The sequence below is a fragment of the Ranitomeya imitator genome, chromosome 2 (assembly GCF_032444005.1).
Source record: "Ranitomeya imitator isolate aRanImi1 chromosome 2, aRanImi1.pri, whole genome shotgun sequence".
Lineage (NCBI taxonomy): Eukaryota > Metazoa > Chordata > Amphibia > Anura > Dendrobatidae > Ranitomeya > Ranitomeya imitator.
This window is the reverse complement of record NC_091283.1, coordinates 455,685,845-455,706,163: the sequence shown is the minus strand read 5'-3', so window position 1 is coordinate 455,706,163 and position 20,319 is coordinate 455,685,845. Positions and strand designations below refer to the sequence as shown.

Below are 20,319 nucleotides of genomic sequence, written 5' to 3'. Positions count from 1 at the left end.
TCCGCAGTGAAAAACCGCTGAGATTTTTACTGCAGATTTATCGCGGTTTTTAATGCGGATTCTGCTGCGGTTTTCAATCTGCAGTTTTCTATTGGAGCAGATGGAAAACCGCTGCGGATACCGCACAAAGAATTGAAAAGCTGCGGAAAATAAACCGCTGCGTTTCCGCGCGGCTTTTTCCGCAGCATGGGCACAGCATTTTTGGTTTCCCATAAGTTTACATTGTACTGTAAACTCATGAGAAACTGCTGCGAATCCGCAGCTGCGGAAACGTTGCGGACCCGCAGCAAAATCCGCAACGTGTGCACATAGCCTTAAAGTTACATTTTTCATGTTGTGTATTTGATTATTTTCAGCGAAATAAGGTTGCTTGTGTTTTCTTCATTGGGTCTTTTTGTCGAGTTTTAAATGCTGCGGGTTTTGACTGATATGTCATGTATTAAATTAAGCTGCTTGGTTCCTCATACTTCCTAATATTTGGCAAGGAGAAAACTTCACTGATACAGTCATGTGTGGATTACATGTGCCTTTGATGCGCTTCCGCAGCCCATTTTTTTGTTTTTACCTGTGGATTTTTCGCATATAATGCAAGTCTACGAGGGAAATCTGCACATGAAACACGGAGTACCCGTAGAAGAGACTGACGTGTTGCAGAATTTAAGAATTGCACTTAATATCAGTTTGTGCAGCGTAAAAAAAAACCAACTAAACAGTGGTCATGAGATTTCTCTAAATCCTATCCGCTTTGCTAGAGTTGTAAGATGCTTTTTTTCACTGCAAAAAAATGTGGCATCAGAAGCTCATTGTAGAACTTCAAGAATCACCGTCATTTTAATTTTTTTGTTTTTCATAAATCAGTAGTATACATGAAAATAAGCAACTTTGTAATATATCTTCTATATCTGCTTCTTTGTCTGCCAGAATTCATCATTTAGCAAACTTCTCAGTTCTGTGGTAAAATCTGTATTCATTAAAGACTGTCCCATCACTGAGACAGAAGATGACATTTACTACGGATACAATTCTATGTAGAGAGAGCTCCTTCCTCCTCCTGCCCCAGCTATCAAGATCGAATCTACCCAGTAGCAGCTCATCTCCTATCTTCCCCTGTCTCAGTAATGGGAGAGTGTCTTCACTGAATCTACAGATTGTACCCCAGAACTGAGAATTTTGATAAATTATCAATTTTGGCAGAGAAAAAAGCAGAGCTCTCTGATGAGATATATTACAAAGTTGCTTATTTTCATTTGTACTATTGGTTTATGAAGTAAAAATTTAAATGACTGTTACGCTTTAAATTAAAGGGAATCTGTCACCAGGTTTTTGCTACCCTATGTGAGAGCAGCACGATGTAGGGGCAAAGACCCCAATTTCAGCCTTGTATCATGTACTGTGCTACTTTCTGAATGCTGAGCCTCCTCTATATAACCCTGCCTACCCCACTACTGGCAGCTTTCTGTGTGCAGTATACATAGGCCGCTGATAGAGGCAGAAGATGGCGGTGTATTACAGCCATTATCTGCCAGGAAAGATGCAGACTCCGCCTCAACTTGCAACAGGACTCGATATTCAAGGTAGCAGAAGCAAATGAAAATCTGTTTTTATACATTTTCATTTTTTTATAGTTATTCACAGCGAAGTATAGTAACACCAGCAACAATTTTACCGGTGTAAAAATTGTGTACATAAAAAAAAAAATAAAGCCATTACCAACCATTATCAAAAAGGCTATGGGCACTTTTAAATGCTTTACTTCTTGCCTAAAAATCATTACCTATTGAACTGCAATCTGCAGATTGCTGAATCAAAGATTGCTCTGTACTTATTTATCCCTGTCTTCTCCTGAACGATGGGGAGATTCATTCATTAAACCAAAGATTACCTTCTGTTTAGAATGATTGGATAGGAGAGCCCTCCAAGTGTCCATAAATTGTAATGCTTGCCACAGGGATTACATTAATTGATGAGAACTACAATGTTCATACATATAATAGGTCAGTGAACAAAATCCCAGATGCCAGAAAGGAACTCATGTCATATTAGGCTGCAACCATAAATGAAGTGTTTCTGGTTGATCTCCCTGAGTTTGTTTTTTTAGCCAAAAGTTAGGAGTGAATCCAGCAGGGCATTATCAAAACCCAGAAAAAAACAGCAGAACTGCTTAAATGGGTGAAAATCTACCCCGAGGAAGCTGGCAAAGTGTACACAGTACATCCAAAATAGTGAAAAAGTAACAATCTTTATTCACCAACACTGGATACATTTCAGCTCCCTCTACAAGCCTTTCTACAGCAGTCACTGCTTGAGAAAGGCTCCATAGAGAGCCGAAACGTAGCTGGTCCTGGTGAATAAAGGATTCTTACTTTTCAATATTTTGGATGTGATGCCTACTTTTTAGGAGAGATATATGTCTTGCAGTAACTTGGCTTCAAAACACATTTTTATTACTCACAGAAAACAGGTAAAAAACAGATTCACTTGCTCTGCTTAGATTCAGGCATGTCTAATTCTTAAAGGGAATGTGTCAGTTGATGCATGCTGCCCATACTGTGACCCGCCTGTACAACCAGTGCGGCTCGGTCTCCGGCTGCAATCAAAAGCATGTTTTTCTCTGAAACGCCGCAACGTTTCAGAGACAAACATATGTGGCTGTGATCGTACATCCAGCGACTGATATATGCTGCCCACAGTTTTGGCAGCATCTATCAGCTGACAGATTCCCTTCAACTCTACCTGTTCTTAAAGAAGACTTTTCACCAGTTTGAAACTGTTAATCTGGCCACATCATGGAATGGTTTCTGCAGAGCTGAATAAGGCTACTTTCACACTGGCGTTTCTTGCAATACGTCGCAATGCGTCGTTTATGGGGGAAAAAAAAATTAACATTAGCGATGCATTGACACGTCGCAACTGTCGTGCGACGGTTGCGCCGTGTTGTGGCGGACCGCTTTTTCCGACCGCGCATGTGCGGCCGGAACTCCGCCCCCACCTCCCCGCACCTCACAAAGGGGCAGCGGATGCGATGAAAATCTGCATCCGCTGCACCCGTTGTGCGGCGCAAACAACGCTAGCGTCGTTGCGTCTGCACGTCACATCGCGACGTGCAGCGCACGACGCTAGTGTGAAAGTAACCTAAAACATACATTTTCAAACTGGTGAAAGGCCCGCTTTAAGAACAGGTAGAGCAAGGAATTAGACATGCCCCAAACTAAGATCAAGCATGTTTTTATACGCTGTTTTTACCTGCGTTTTGAAGCAAAGTTACTGCAGTTGTTTCACTATTTTGGAATTTCTCTGGCGTTATCTGATATTTATAGGCTAAGAATCAATACCTTGGATGATTTTGAAAGGCTGGATAGATTTATGAAAAGCCTGCTTGTTTGATTTTGAACAAAGCTTCTTTCCAAGAAAGTCAGGACAGATAACCTAAGATCTAAACCTGTGTAGTGTTAACATCTGTGGTTGTGAGACATTTTTAATAACGTTGTGTTAATAATTGGGTTTCACAAATTTATTGTCTAATATTACAATCAATCTTCAAGTACCAGCATTCTTAAGAACCAAATCCACAATCAGCCCAAACCGTTATTACTAGCCACCAAACTGAAAGAGGATTTCTATGGCAGTTCTGATTGGCTTTATGAGCTCCTGCATTGGTGGAACTAGTCTCCAAAATGGTCAGTACTTTGATGTATATATAATTATGGTACAGTTTCTTTATGTCACTTATTGAAGATGTTTAGTCCTTACTCCTTTTTACCAATGATCTATAAAGCGCAAAGATCAAGAATAAGTCCATGAAAATAATTTATAACTTGAAATCTCACATTTACAACCTGTCAAACTTGTGAAATATAATAAAAATTCATTCCACCAAGGCAGAGATACACAGGACTGGATACTTCACTAATTGACTAATATGGGATCTTATTTTATGTGTTTAATGCCACAGGAACTGCACCTCCAGTTTTACAGCAGTAACATAGCCAGGGATATGTGACCATATTACTGGGTAATGCTAGTATCAAGCATAACAGAAGATTTCTATATAGCATAGTCCTAAAGATATCCCTTACCTGAGTCTTGGGTGCTGGCTTCTTCTCCAATTTTACCTTAATCTTCTCCTTAGGCTTGCTTTCTTTGCTTGAGCTAAGGGATTTTATTGTGGCTGCAGCATGCTTGAGTATGCAATCATGACTGCAATATACAGAGTCAGGTAGGGCATTGTTCACACACCCCGGTCCGATGCACTTGGCAACTTCTGGAGAATCTGACAATTCAGCAGGCATAGTGACTTCATGGGAAACGTTGGCGGTATCCGACACTGCTTGAGGCTGAGTGACAGACTCTGGAACGGCTACCTGTAATCAGATTGTAATTTATAAGGCGAGTTATGTCACTGAGAGAAACTTTTTGTAGACACACTGTAACAGTGGCATATATAGGTCTTATTACTAGGTGTAATTGAACTAAAACTGCGGTCCTAAAAAAAATTTTAAACAGCTATGTAGTGGCAGGATGGCATTACAGGGACTCACACCAAATGCTAAATATATAAACACAATCACAAAATACTGCCAAACCTTATGTATGTAGTTATACAATAGAAGTTAATGTATATTAGGTGTGTAAAGGATGTTTGTGTAAAGTAATATTTAGGAAAAAGCTGTTATCTTTATTACACTCTGCTGTATTATTTCAGCTGAACAAGGATCAAAACATAAAATACTTACCGGATGAAAAATCTTCAGCTTCTTCTTGCCACTGGGGTGCGCAGCTTTCTCAATTCTGCCTTTGATACCTTGATTAGGTGCAAAGTTGTCCACAGTTCCCACACTGGTAATGTCAGATACACAAGGAACTGGTTCACTAGTTTTCTGCTTGTTGTCGCTGTCTGCTCCACTTTCCTCATTTTCCTGTAAAACGGTGCAGTTGGGGCAGATATAATCCTCACCCTCCTTCTCCAGTAGTCGGCCGCGGCCTTCAGAGATTCCAACACAGTCACCGTGAAACCACTCCTCACATCTGTCACAGCAAATCATGAACCTGCATAAAAAATAAATAAATAAGCATTATTCTGATGACAAGCAGTTTTTAAAACCGTGTGACTATTTATCACTGCTGTAAAGCTTGTTCGTTTTATGTCAAGTATCAGTCGTGGATAAGCATGCATCCAGATGTTTCGCTATTCTTATTTTAACTGTTATTTGGTCATTATAAAATTATTCCACCTGTGTTTCTGCTGCAGTATATATATCTACCACACAATGTGTACACGTGTTATGCATACACGCCAAATAGGTTTGGAAAAAAAAAACAAAAACACATACCTATTGTTGTGAGGTTTCCGACATATACAGTATAGCGTGTTAGGGTCGTAGATCTCAGCTTCAGGTCTGCTTTTAGGCGAGACATTTTTTTCCCATTTTTGATCTTGTACGTGCTCTGGACTAAGAGGTTCTTGCTTTATAGGAGTGGTCCGAGTTTGCTGCTGGAGAGCTGCACGATTTGCACTCCTAGTGCGGACAGTGCACTCCGAAATGTTTGGATTAGCAGTGCTGAAGGTGTGCACACTAACACTTTCACCTGCAGGGTGGTCACTGCGCTGGCTCCTTAGTTTGTTCTGAAGCTCCTTCAGAGTCATCCCATCACTGTCATCAGAACTGTCATCCTCTTCTTTCTTATCCGGAGTTTTAGCAGAGACCCCCCTAGTCTTGAAATCAGGGGTGCTCTCGACACTGCCTTCTGATGCGGTTTCAGCATCAGTTACTGGACATGACCTATCACTAGAATCTTCCAGATTGTTGCTTTTCCTCCCTCGGTTTCTTCTGACTGTTGTAAGAAACTCTTCCACCCTCTCGGTGCGCTTTGGCTGGCGCCCGCTGCGTCGTAGCGAGGGTGTGTTTTGCTGAGTGGAGTCTGCAGTCTCCATTTCAGTGTCACTGAATATTTCACGTTTTGCAATTGTTGTTTTGCGAAAACCCCACGTTTTCTTAAACTCCTTGCTTGTTGGCTTAACAGATCTCAGCACATCTTCAGTAATGTGTTCTTTGTCATCAGAAATGGAAGCTATTAGAATTTAAAAAAAACAAACAAAACGAAGGGTTAAACCCTTAAGAATCCTGAGCCAATGATGTGTGCATTTAAAAGGGCTGTTCCACCATTACATTTTAGTATAAAAGTATGGCCCAGTAAGCACCCCCTATGGTCAAATAATTTCCTATTAAGTACTGTGTGTTCAATGTCACCATGTTCACACTCTAAATCAGTGATGGGAAAAAATTTTTCTGCCAAGGGCCATTTAGATATTTATACCTTCCTTCGGGGGCCGTACAAATTGAGCGATAACTCCGCCCACACAGTAGGTCCTGACACTAGCACTGGAGTCAGTACTAATGATCAGTGACCGTGCTCGGATAAAGTGTTATCCGAGCGTGCCCATGTGCCGGCAGAGTGTCTTCGCCGTGCTCAAAAAATACCGCCGTGCTCCCTCTTGCAAAACTCTCCCCGCTCCAATCTGTCCTGAATGCTGCAGCCAGGATCATATTCCTCACCAACCGTTACACCAATGCCTCTACCCTGTGCCAGTCATTACACTGGCTACCCATCCACTCCAGAATCCAGTACAAAACTACTACCCTCATCCACAAAGCACTCCATGGCTCAGCACCACCCTACATCTCCTCCCTGGTATCAGTCTACCACCCTACCCGTGCCCTCCGCTCCGCTAATGACCTCAGGTTAGCATCCTCAATAATCAGAACCTCCCACTCCCGTCTCCAAGACTTTACACGTGCTGCGCCGATTCTTTGGAATGCACTACCTAGGTTAATACGATTAATCCCCAATCCCCACAGTTTTAAGCGTGCCCTAAAAACTCATTTGTTCAGATTGGCCTACCGCCTCAATGCATTAACCTAACGATCCCTGTGTGGCCTATTTATAATTAAAAAAAAAAAAAAAAAAAAAAAAGGTTCCTCGCATCATGTTCTCATACACTTTATGCAGTATTAGCCCTCTGTGTCTGTACTGCTACATACTTAGGCAGGTAGCTGGTTCATGCAGCTTTACATGAACACCTGAGCCTTACACTATGGCTGGTCCGAATAACTAAAGCAATTGTTACCATCCACCTCTCGTGTCTCCCCTTTTCCCCATAGTTTGTAAGCTTGCGAGCAGGGCCCTCACTCCTCCTGGTATCTGTTTTGAACTGTATTTCTGTTATGCTGTAATGTTTATTGTCTGTACAAGTCCCCTCTATAATTTGTAAAGCGCTGCGGAATATGTTGGCGCTATATAAATAAAATTATTATTATTATAATACGTTCGAGTCCCAGTGGCTGCATCTCTGGCGGCTGTTAAGCAATCCCTGCATGTGTTGCAGATGTCTAAGGCTATGTGCACACCTTGCGTCGGGTCCCTGCGGGTTCTCCCGCAGCGGATTTGATAAATCTGCAGGGCAAAACAACTGCGGTTCTCCCTGCAGATTTATCGCGGTTTGTTCCGCGTTTTCCGCTGCGGGTTTCCGCCTATACTATTGATGCTGCATATGCAGCAATATGCAGCATCAATAGTAATGTTAAAAATAATAAAAATTGGTTATACTCACCCTCTGATGTCCGGATCTCCTGGGCGCTGCACCCGGCGTTCCGGTTCCAAAGATGCTGTGGGAGAAGGACCCTTCGTGACGTCACGGTCATGTGACCGCGACGTCACCGCAGGTCCTGGTCGCACAGCAACTCTGACCGGACGGCCGCGTGCAGCGCCCAGGAGCTCCGGACATCAGAGGGTGAGTATAACCAGATTTTTTATTTTTTAACCCCAAATATGGTTCCCAGGGCCTGGAGGAGAGTCTCCTCTCCTCCACCCCGGGTACCACCCGCACATTATCCGCTTACTTCCCGCAACGTGGGCACAGCCCCATGCGGGAAGTAAGCGGTTCAATGTATTCCTATGGGTGCAGAATCGCCGCGATTCTGCACAAAGAAGTGACATGCTGCGGGTTGAAAACCGCTGCGTTCCCGCGCGGTTTTTCCCGCAGCATGTGCACAGCGGTTTCCATAGGGTTTACATGTTACTGTAAACGCTATGGAAACTGCTGCGGACCCGCAGCATCAAAATCGCGGCGGTTCCGCGGTAAAAACCGCTAAGTGTGAATATAGCCTAACAGGCGCGAGACATTCAGCCGCGGGGACTCGAACATATTTTTTGACCATGCCGAAGACACTCGGTTAGCCCTATCTGAGAACTGTCGCTTATCACTAGTCCTAATGTAGTTTGAGTGTATTAAAATGCTAGCTCACTGCTGCTCTCTCCGTGTCCAGCGCCGTTCTCCTTTTCTGAGTGACGTCACGGCTCTGCAGACTCCTCCGGGTCACACTGCGCGGTGTGACCTGGGACTGACTTTTTCAATACAAGTCTATGCAGTGTCAGAATGAGGCTTCATAAGCTTACAAAGTATCAGTGATTTCCAGCTAATGCATAGACTGTAGAATGAGGTCTCATTTGTGGTGATGTCACTGAGAATGGCAGAATAAAGGTGCTGGACACCAGAGAGAGCAGCGATAGGCGAGTTAATTAAACTCACTACATTACATACACACACATTTAATGAATAAAAAGCCTTCTTTAATGGCGAGAGAGATTGTGCCTGAAACAAAAAGCCTGATGTGTTAAAGTAACCCAAGTTGCAGATTTTCTGCACCATTTCTTCACTTATTAGCTAAATGATGTTATTCAATTTTTAATGCTCTTTAAAGCATATTTCATGCTGTGATTTTTGTTTCTTTGGCAAGTCATGTTTTAAATTAAGCTACTCTTTCAGATACATCCTGGTATTTTGCTGAGGAGGTGGTGATGGCGAACTCAGTCGAGGGGTTCAAGAGAGGCCTGGATGTCTTCCTGGAGCAGAACAATATCGTATCATACAATTATTAGGTTCTGTAGAAGGACGTAGATTTATTATGATGGAATATAGGCTGAACTGGATGGACAAATGTCTTTTTTCGGCCTTACTAACTATGTTACTATGTTACAGTTATGAGGATTTTCAGCATCTAATGCAAGTCTTCGGCTATGTTCATAAATTGCTTTTTTATGCCAAGTTTAAGCTGCTTACAAAAAAATCAGGTTTTGCTTAATTTTTGCCAGGTTTCATTTGTCTTTTGTGCATGCTAATAAAGCTTAGTGCATAAAATAAAAATCTGATTAGACTTCATCAGGCTTTGGCACCAAAAATGCAGCAAAATCTGATACCTGCGTTTCTTGCACTATCCATTGCTTTTAATGGGTGAAGAATGGTGCAAAAACACTGAAAGAAGCGACATGCTGCATTTTGCAAAAACGCAGCTTTTTGAGAAAACAGTCAGGAAAACAAACCAAGTTGTGCGCATGAGATTTCTAAAATCTCAGACTTTGCTGATACTGTGAAACGCAGCTGAAAATTTGCATAAAAAATGCTGTAAAAAAGCAACATGTGAACATAGCCTATGGGGAACTGAACATGAAGTCCGGGCTGCAGATCTTGGACTTCCTCTTCATGTTCAGTTCGACAGGAGGTGGAGACAGTGGTGCCAGCGCTGATTGGGCAGTGGAGCATCACAGTCCTGGGACTGCAAGTGCAGGCTCCACTGGAACAGAGCCGACACGGGAGGAGAGTATAGGTTTGCTTAGTTTATCAGGCAGAAGACTTAGTTTAGGAAGTTTAAAAATCTGAAAGTCATTTACACCAAATGAACATAAAAAAAATAAATACATTCGGAGGCCAGCTCCCTAAGGGAATTCTCTGGTGCCGCTCATGTCCAAACAGGTACTGTGCATGAGCACTAACAAAATACCTGCCAGCCTGTCCTCCACCTGTGGACACAACCTCACTAGTGCCTCTCACATCAGGATTTGGAGTGAGATGTGTTAGGGAACTTCTTTAACTGTTAACTATATTACTGGGATCTCAATACATGCCAGTAAAAATCAAACTTAGAATTACTGTAATGAAAAGTAAAAAAAAAAAATTTAGCTAATGTTCTGTGCCTTTTATGCTAAAAGGGTACTGGAGCTTGTGGTTTCCCAAATTCCCTTAAGGTACCGTCACACTAGACGATATCGCTAGCGATCCGTGACGTTGCAGCGTCCTCGCTAGCGATATCGTCCAGTGTGACAGGCAGCAGCGATCAGGCCCCTGCTGTGCTGTCGCTGGTCGGGGAAGAAAGTCCAGAACTTTATTTGGTCGCTGGACTCCCCGCAGACATCGCTGAATCGGCGTGTGTGACACCGATTCAGCGATGTCTTCACTGGTAACCAGGGTAAACATCGGGTAACTAAGCGCAGGGCCGCGCTTAGTAACCCGATGTTTACCCTGGTTACCATCCTAAAAGTAAAAAAAACAAACACTACATACTTACCTACAGCCGTCTGTCCTCCAGCGCTGTGCTCTGCACTCCTCCTGTACTGGCTGTGAGCGTCAGTCAGCCGGAAAGCAGAGCGGTGACGTCACCGCTCTGCTTTCCGGCCGCTGTGCTCACACAGACAGTACAGGAGGCGTGCAGAGCACAGCGCTGGAGGACAGACGGCTGTAGGTAAGTATGTAGTGTTTGTTTTTTTTACTTTTAGGATGGTAACCAGGGTAAACATCGGGTTACTAAGCGCGGCCCTGCGCTTAGTTACCCGATGTTTACCCTGGTTACCGGCATCGTTGGTCGCTGGAGAGCGGTCTGTGTGACAGCTCTCCAGCGACCAAACAGCGACGCTGCAGCGATCCAGATCGTTGTCGGTATCGCTGCAGCGTCGCTAAGTGTGACGGTACCTTTACTAATGTGGAATCCTGCAAGATATAGTATAGCCGTTAACCACTTTGCTATTAAAGTAAACCTGTCAGCTGCCCTAGCTTTGATAGACCTCCACCATGTGTGCTTCACACCTTTTTTTTTGCATTCTTTCCCTACTTAGCTGAATAAATAGATAAACCAAAGGAGCGCTCACACTAAATGTGGTATAAGAGTAATCAGGGAATATAAAATAAAATAATGATATAATAATAATAATAATAATAATTTTTATTTATATAGCGCCAACATATTCCGCAGCGCTTTACAAATTATAGAGGGGACTTGTACAGACAATGATCCGCGTATTATAAATTACTAGTGAGCCGGACCAACATAAAAAGGATGGACAATCGGAAAATAAAATACTAAAAACGAAGAGGAGCCACAAAACCGACCATAAGTTCAGTACAAAATTTTTTATTTAATATAAAATTTCTAATAAAAACAACAATTTTTAGGGAAAAGAAAGTGAGTGATTACTGAGTGTGATCCCTCAATATTTTTCCACAATTTTTATTTAATTATACTTACCTCCTGGATATATACTGTACGTCCCTGTTTTCTTATCAATACAATATTTTCATACCATGTAGACTAAGGCACTGTGACCCACAAACTATATCTTCACTGGTTTTCTTTTCCCTAAAAATTGTTGTTTTTATTAGAAATTTTATGTTAAATAAAAATTATTTTATACTGGACTTATGGTCGGTTTTGTGGTTCCTCTTAGTTACTTTTACATTTATTCAGCTAAAAACTAAGTAAATCAGTGGGTGTCTAAAGGTACAGTCACACTCAGCGACGCTGCAGCGATATAGACAACGAGCCGACCTAAACTAGATCACTGGAGCGTCGCTGTTTAGGTCGCTGTAGAGACGTCAAACACAGCAACTCCAGAACGATGCAGGAGCGATCCAGTGACGTAACGGCAACTCACTTCTCGTTCTCGCTGGTTGTTAGCTCCATGTCAAACAGCCGGAGTGTACCGATCCGACACACATCTAGGGACCCTATGCTCGTTGCTGGCGTCGTTGCTTTTGATGTCAAACATGATTATACACGCTGACCTGGCGACGAAATAAAGTTCTGGACTTCTAGCTCCGACCAGCGATGGCACAACGGGATCCAGATCGCTGCTGCGTGTCAAACACAACGAGATCGCTATTCAGGACGCTGCAACGTCACGGATTGTTGTCGTTGTCTTTGCAAAGTTGCTGAGTGTGACGGTACCTTAAGTCAGAGGTAGAGGTCCAACGTATTGATGTCTCTGGACTAAAGCTGGAGTCACACATAACGATATCGTTAATGATATCGTTGCAATGTCATGCTTTTGGTGACGTAGCAACGATCCCGCTAACGATCTCGTTATGTGTGACAGCGACCAACGATCAGGCCCCTGCTGAGAGATCGTTGGGGAATGATCAGGACCTTTTTTTGGTCGCTGATCACCCGCTGTCATCGCTGGATCGGCGTGTGTGACGCCGATCCAGCGATGTGTTCACTTGTAACCAGGGTAAATATTGGGTTACTAAGCGCAGGGCCACGCTTAGTAACCCGATATTTACCCCGGTTACCATTGTAAAAGTTAAAAAAACAGTACATACTCACATTCTGATGTCTGTCACATCCCCCGGCGTCCACTGGGTTAAAACTGCTTTCGGCAGGAGCGCTGCTAATGCACGCGCTGCTGCCGATAGCTTCCCTGCACTGACTGTCAGCGCCGGCCGTAAAGCAGAGCACAGCGGTGACGTCACCGCTGTTACTGCCAGCGCTGACACAGTCAGTGCAGGGAAGCTATCGGCAGCAGCGCGTGCATTAGCAGCGCTCTTGTCGAAAGCAGTTTTAACCCTGTGGACGCCGGCGGGGGACGTGACAGACATCAGAATGTGAGTATGTAGTGTTTTTTTTTTTTTTTTTTTTTACTTTCACAATGGTAACCATGGCAAATATCGGGTTACTAAGCGCGGCCCTGCACTTAGTAACCCGATGTTTACCCGGGTGCTGCAGGGGGACTTCGGCATCGTTGAAGACAGTTTCAACGATGCCGAAGTCGTTCCCCTGATCGTTGGTCGCTGGAGAGAGCTGTCTGTGTGACAGCTCCCCAGCGACCACACAACGACTTACCAACGATCACGGCCAGGTCGTATCGCTGGTCGTGATCGTTGGTAAGTCGTGTAGTGTGACTAAAGATTAATCCTCCTCCTCGTCATGTAAACAAGCCCCCATAGATGCGAGTGATGTTTGTAAGAACGACCTCACTGCCAGCTCTTTGCAAATCTAGGAGCTGGCTGAGATCAGCATCACTGCTGCTTCCCTAGGCGAGGAGCAGATGAAGCCGGAGAGAGTACATTTCTCATTATGCATTTCCAGAGAGGCAGAAAGTCGCATACATGTGTGAGATTTGCAAAGATAACGCTCTAACAAATCATGTCACTGGATTCCTTGCAGGGCTGTTGAAAACCGCCGACTCCCGACTCCACAGCACTGCCTCACTACTGAGCATGAACGTAAAGGGCAGCACAGAGACATCTCAACTAAAACCCGAAACCCTTAGATCAGGAACAGATCAAACATTTAGGCCATGTGCACACATTGAGTAAACCCAAGCAGAAATTTGAGATTATATTCTGCACCAAATCGGCAAATCACAAATAAGCAAAATGTGCACGACACTTCACGTCTCTCATTCACTTTGCTGGCATCAGGATTGCTTCAGATTGTGCTAGCAAATGTGCATTGCAAAAAGGCACTATATCTGCAACGTGCACATGCCCTTATAGGACATTTCATAACTTTTCCAAATTCTTATGAAAACATTTGCAGCACATCCTGCATTGTACTACTGTACCCAATGTACTATATCTTTTAGGAGTCTGAGACTGTTTATTTTATACCGACTGCACCATAATGGACACTGACCTCAACTATACAGCCCTGATTCCTTGTTTGTCCATCCAACTAGCTGGGTCCACCACCACCACTGTTTTTTGGGGTTTTTTTAAGTTCACTCAAGCAGCCTAGTTGTGAAACAAAGGAAGGTGATGGGGAGAAGGGGAAATAAAAACTTTGATAACCAGGTCCCTTAACATGTACAGCAGGTGCTTTTCTCCAACCATGAAAACAAAAAACATCACAAAAAGATAACTTCATAAAATCCTGCCATAGAGAGGAAGATTGAAGTGTTCCATTTGTGTCAGTATCCCAGCATTTCAAAGAGATAAGAATCCATCTTATAATATGGTCAACAGACCATAAAGAACTCATAAGCACAGTTTGTTGTCCCAGAAGGAGAGCTGGAGAAATAATTAGTGTTAATAAAGAGTACACTACAACCACAAATGTCTAGTTATAATGGCACTGTGGGGTGGGAACACAAAACTTACATTTATTAAAACTCTGTATTGTACACCTTATTTATTCATTTCCATTTTTTTTAAACTCAAAACAAAAAATATCTGTACTGACAATGATAAATACAAGAAAAACAGATTTTTACCAAATCCACTATTGTATTAATGTCCATTAACCTACAAGTATCAACATAAACTACAAACATTTCTCGCCAAAAATGATAGACAGCAGTAATGCAGTCATAGTAACCCAGTTTATTCTGGCAAGTGCACAATTCTGAGAACAAGAATAAAAATATATGTCAAGTACAGCAAGCTAAACAACTATCCAAAACAAGAGTTAAAAAAAAATAAATAGAAAAACTTTTCTTGTTTAGTAAAACAATTGTAACATTTGTGAAACAAAACTCTGGAAAAGTCTTACCGGATTACATCAAATCATGTCCTTGGGTCCACATATGTATTAGAGCTACAAACAGATGCTACATCCGAGGTCAGAGCCATAGACTGCACACACAGACTGTAGAAATGGATATTTCCTCTAACCTACTATTAAGCCTGTAGTAGCTTACCTCACTGTACAACAAAATCCTAAAGGTTCAATACTCCTTGTCCTGACAACTGTTATTTACAAAATGGGAGGCCACCATACACAATGGACCTTAGGGGGTTCATTGACAATCAATTATGCAGGGTCTGCACTAGCCAAAGCAATTGTAATGAAATTACCATTGATTTACATGTAAACTGTGGATATAACCTGAAAAGAAACAGGTTTACCAAGCTTTTGCTAGTCCCACACAGTAGAAGAAAATATGCTAGTGCTAAACAAAACTACATTTTGCACTTAAAAAGATCATGTCCAAATGTGTATAACAATACAGGAGGCGAGGAGCCAGCTGCCTGCTGTGCCATGTGATAGATTGGTTTCTGAGAGAGGTTTTTACTAAGATTAAATAAATAATTCACACACCTTTCTTTTCACTAGTGTTTACAAAGCTAAACAAGTAGTTGGAAAGGGTGCATCCTCAGATATGTCCTCTATATGAGATCTACCAGGCAGGAATACAAATATAGGAGCACAACCTAGACAAACATTCATTCCATATCCCAAAACAAAACTTTCAATTCCTACATCTACAAAGTTTGCATGAGCAGCAAGATAGGTAATATTCAGGGAACGAATATAAAAACAGAACAATTATCCACACCCCAATGTATATAACATTGCTATGAGGGAAAATTGATTATGACTGGTGTTGCATAAACCAGTGTTAAATAGCTGCGTGCTGGAGTAAGATATGCCACATTAATTAAGATCTACAGCCGCTCTTCATAAATCTGGGGCATCTCAACCCGTGCAGCAGAAAATGAAATGTTGATTTGCGCTGTAACTTAAGGTACCGTCACACTCAGCAACTTTCCAACAATCACGACCAGCGATACGACCTGGCCGTGATCGTTGGAAAGTCCTTGTGTGGTCGCTGGAGAGCCGTCACACAGACAGCTCTCCAGCGATGCCGAAGTCCCCGGGTAACCAGGGTAAACATCGGGTTACTAAGCGCAGGGCCGCGCTTACTAACCCGATGTTTACCCTGGTTACCACTGTAAATGTAAAAAAAAAAAAAAAACACTCACATTCCGGTGCCTGTCATGTCCCTGGAGTCCGCTTCCCTGCACTCCTCCTGCATCCTGTGTAAGCGCCGGCCGTAAAGCAGAGCGGTGACGTCACCGCTGTGCTCTGCTTTACGGCCGGCCGGCGCTGACACAGGATGCAGGAGGAGTGCAGGGAAGCGGACTCCAGGGACATGACAGGCACCGGAATGAGAGTATGTGTTTTTTTTTTTTTTTACATTTACAATGGTAACCAGGGTAAACATCGGGTTACTAAGCGCGGCCCTGCGCTTAGTAACCCGATGTTTACCCTGGTTACCAGTGAAGACATCGCTGGATCGGCGTCACACACGCCGATTCAGTGATGTCAGCGGGTGATCCAGCGACGAAATAAGGTGCTGGCCTTCTAGCTCCGACCAGCGACGTCACAGCAGGATCCAGATCGCTGCTGTGCGTCAAACACAACGATATCGCTATCCAGGACGCTGCAACGTCACGGATCGCTATCATTATAATGTTGTTCAGTGTGAAGGTACCTTTACATCACTTATTGCGGAAGAATACAGTACCTCTGTCGAGCTGACAAAAGCCAAGTATTTTTTAAATAAGTCAAATTTTTTTTTTCTTTAAACAAAGCCAAAGATATATTACCCCCAAATTCTTCTTCATAAGGATTAACACTAATTCAAACATTTAACATTTGTACGGAGCCTATAAAAAGAGTACATAAACTACAGCATACCCGGAGAACTGCTCTCCAAGATTTCAAGGTTGAGTTCAGTTTCAAAAGTCACAGAAGGCACTTCCTCCATTGCATGTGATGCTTTTGCTCCCACACTGCAACTCTGAAAACAAATAGGTACGTTTATAAGAGCAGCAGTGCCACATTTTTCAGAGAAAGCGTCAAGCCAACAGCTGTACCACACACCGTGTGTCTGACTGTATCATGGAAGGATGGGTAGTCTAATAAAGGTCAAGCCTGTAAAAGGTACTCTATGCTCATAAGAGCAACAAAGCTCTGCATATGAAGCGCAGGGGAACTATGCCACTACATACTTAAGGGGGGAAAATGAGGTTTTCAAGTGAAAAAGCCAATTTTACACTAATTAAAAAAAGATAATTATACAGTCAAGCACAAAATACATTAAATGTATCTAAAAGCCTGAAAATGTAACCAATTTGCCCCTTGCTCATATTACAAAGCTGGCCACACAAAGCTTACATTTGCAAAGAATTATAGGAGTTTTACCTGAGCTTTGGGAAATGCTAGCCTTGATCCATCCTGAAGGTCACAGTAATGATCTGTGTGGCTGTCTCCAACTACGTATTGAAATTCCTCCCCCTATGGGCGTTGTCCTGGAAAGAGGTAAAGCAGATTTACTTGCATTACATAACAAAAGCTGTATAGTACAAAATAAAGACTTTCGCAAAGTTACTGCATTTTACAATTTATTGAAATATATAGCAAAAAAAAAAAAAAAGATGCGTTTGTGAAAAGGCATACTATAACAAAAAAATTATTAAAATAACGATGATGCAACCGTGATTATGTTTAGTTAGTGACCATTTTGTCCCTGAAGCTTTCCACAGCTGTAGGCTTAATGATGAGCATTCGTATACAAGTTATTTGAAATGATCGTTATATATTTAGTTTAGGGCTACGCGGCAACAAAAGTTATAAGACCAAAGAGTGCCCTGTGTGGCTCCTACTTTGCACAATAGCACAGGTGAAGGAGTCAGCATTGTGTACCCTAGAACACCTTGACAACACAATAAAAATAATCCAACTGGGTCCAAATTCAACTTACAGCACATGACTATCTTTGGCCATGCGACCTGTGTCATAGGCAACTTCTTTGTGTAATCTCAGCTAGAATTGTGCAATCTTAGCTTAGATATGAAAGATCACTTTCATTGTACAAAGTGTTCATTATTTTAATAAAAATGTTACAAAACTTTCTAAAAAGTACAGTATATACTCGAGTATAAGTCGACCAGAGTACAAGCCGAGACCTCTAATTTTGCCACAAAAAACTGGGAAAACTTAATGACTCGAGTATAAGGCTAGGGTGGGAAATGCAGCAGCTACCGGTAAATGTCAAAAGTAAAAATAGATACCAATAAAGGTCAAATTAATTGAGACATCAGTAGGTGGTGTTTTTGAATATCCATATTGAATCAGGAGCCCCATATAATACTCAATCAAGTTCATGATAGGCCCCATAAGATGCTCCATACAAAATACGCCCCATGTAATGCTCCATAAAGTTTATGATGGCCCCATAAGATTCTCCATATTAAAATATGCCCCATATAATCCTGCATAAAGGTTAATAATGGCCCCATAGACACATTTGCCCCATATAATGCTGCAAATGATTATGGCCCCATAAGATTCTCCATAGAGATATTTGCCCCATATGCTGTTGCTGCGGAAAAAAAAAAAAGACATACTCCCCTCCCGTCGCTCAGGCACTTTCAATATTCACCTCTCCTCGTTCCGGGCGCAGCTCCGTCTTCTGCACCGACATTCAGAGGGCGCGCACTAACCACATCATGATGCCCTCTGACGTGAGCGTCACTACAGAAGACACTGAAGACTGAGCGGAACCCGGAACGAGGAGAGGTGAATATCGCGCAGCGCTCCCCCTCCCCATTATAGTCACCTGCTCCTGGTGTGGTCCCTGGTTCTCCGGCGCCGCAGCTTCTTCCTGTACTGAGCAGTCACCGTTACCGCTCATTACAGTAATGAATATGCGGCTCCACCCCTATGGGAGTGGAGTCGGGTCATATTCATTACTGTAATAAGCGGTACCATGTGACCGCTCACTACAGGAAGAAGCTGCGGCGTCGGGAGGACCAGCGCCGGGAGCAGGTGAGTATTATTAGACTCCCCTTCCCTGCCGACCCCTGGGTATGACTCGAGTATAAGCCGAGAGGGGGACTTTCAGCCCCCAAAAATGTGCTGAAAATCTCGGCTTATACTCGAGTATATACGGTAACTTATTTATAAAATTCACAAGTACCACCGGCTAGCAAATAATCAATTCAATGACTTAAGGGTCCAAGAAGATGTACACTGTTCAAAAAAATAAAGGAAACACTAAGGTTACGGTCACACATACGTCCTGCGCCACCACGCATAATCCGGCAGCGGGACGGATTGCTGGATCCGGCACAATTAGTGAAAAAACTGATTGCGCCGGATCAGCTTTTCTTCCAGATCCGGGATAAAGATAAGTAAAAAAGATTAAACAAACAAAAATTAAAAAATCGTGATACTCACTTTCCAGCGACTCCGGCAGGCTTCCCGCTCCTCGCGATGCTCCCGGTCCCAGTAATGCATTGCGGCAACGACCTGTGATGACGTAGCGGTATCGCGAGACCGCACGTCATCTGGGGTCATTGCCGCTATGCATTACTGGGACCAGGAGCTTCGCAAAAAGCGTGAAGGCTGCAGGGGACGCCGGAAGATGAGAATATCACGATTTTATATTTTTATTATTTTTGACATTATATCTTTTTACTATTGATGCTGCATAGGCAACATCAATAGTAAAAAGAGAGAGGGAACAGGGTATGCGCAGTTTGGAGGCCGGACTCCGGCGCATCTGGTTCCCATAGGCGTCCATTGTCAGAAAAGCCAGATGGCGCCATCAGGTTTTTCGCTGCAACAAAAAAACATTCCTCTGGACGTTTTCTCCATCCGCCGGTCTGGCAATTTTTGCCGGATCCAGCAAAAAAACGGACGAAACGTTGGGACATCAGGCACAACCTGGCTCTAATACAACTCTATGAGAATTTTAAAAAAAAACACACGGTTCCGTTTTTTTTGAAAATTCGCCGGATTGTGCCTGATGCAAAAAATCTGATGTGTGAAAGTAGCCTTAAATCCCACATCCTAGATAACACTGAATGAAATACTCCAGTTGTAAATCTTTATTCATTTCATAGTGGAATGTGTTGAGAATAAAACCTAAAAATGATCAACGTAAATCACAACTAATATCCCACGAAGGTCTGGAGTTGGAATGATGCTCAAAATCAGAGTGGAAAATTAAGTTACAGGCTTATCCAACTTCAGTGGAAGTGCCTCAAGACAAGGAAATGATGCTCAGTAGTGTGTGTGGCCTCCACGTGCCTGTATGACCTCCCTACAACGCCTGGTCATGCTCCTGATGTAGCGGCGGATGGTCTCCTTATGGATCTCTTCCCAGACCTGGACTAAAGCATCCACCAACTCCTGGACAGTCTGTGGTGCAACGTGACGTTGGTGGATGGTGCGACACATGATGTCCCAGATGTGTTCAATCGGATTCAGGTCTGTGGAACGGGCGAGCCAGTCCATAGCTTCAATGCCTTCATCTTGCAGGAACTGCTGACACACTCCAGCCACATGAGGTCTTATATTGTCCTGCATTAGGAGGAACCCAGGGCCAACTGCACCAGCATATTGTCTCACAAGGGGCCTGAGAATCTCATCTCAGTACCTAATGGCAGTCAGGCTACATCTGGCGAGCACATGGAGAGCT

At 43.1% G+C, this 20,319-nt stretch overlaps 1 protein-coding gene across 3 annotated transcripts in view; it reads right to left on the bottom strand.

Moving 5' to 3' along the window:
• DIDO1 (death inducer-obliterator 1) overlaps positions 1-20,319 on the bottom strand; it is an 82,437-nt gene that overhangs the window by 35,339 nt on the left and 26,779 nt on the right. For 2 of the 3 annotated variants that reach the window (XM_069751148.1, XM_069751149.1), the window contains exons 2-6: positions 17,037-17,143; positions 16,530-16,632; positions 5,331-6,069; positions 4,734-5,046; positions 4,077-4,361 (exon numbers count right to left, since the gene is read on the bottom strand). In XM_069751148.1, the coding sequence (XP_069607249.1) occupies positions 4,077-4,361; positions 4,734-5,046; positions 5,331-6,069; positions 16,530-16,599 (1,407 nt within the window). In that variant the 5' untranslated portion in view covers positions 16,600-16,632; positions 17,037-17,143. The remainder of the gene's footprint in view (positions 1-4,076; positions 4,362-4,733; positions 5,047-5,330; positions 6,070-16,529; positions 16,633-17,036; positions 17,144-20,319) is intronic. The other variant, XM_069751150.1, reaches the window with a different exon arrangement.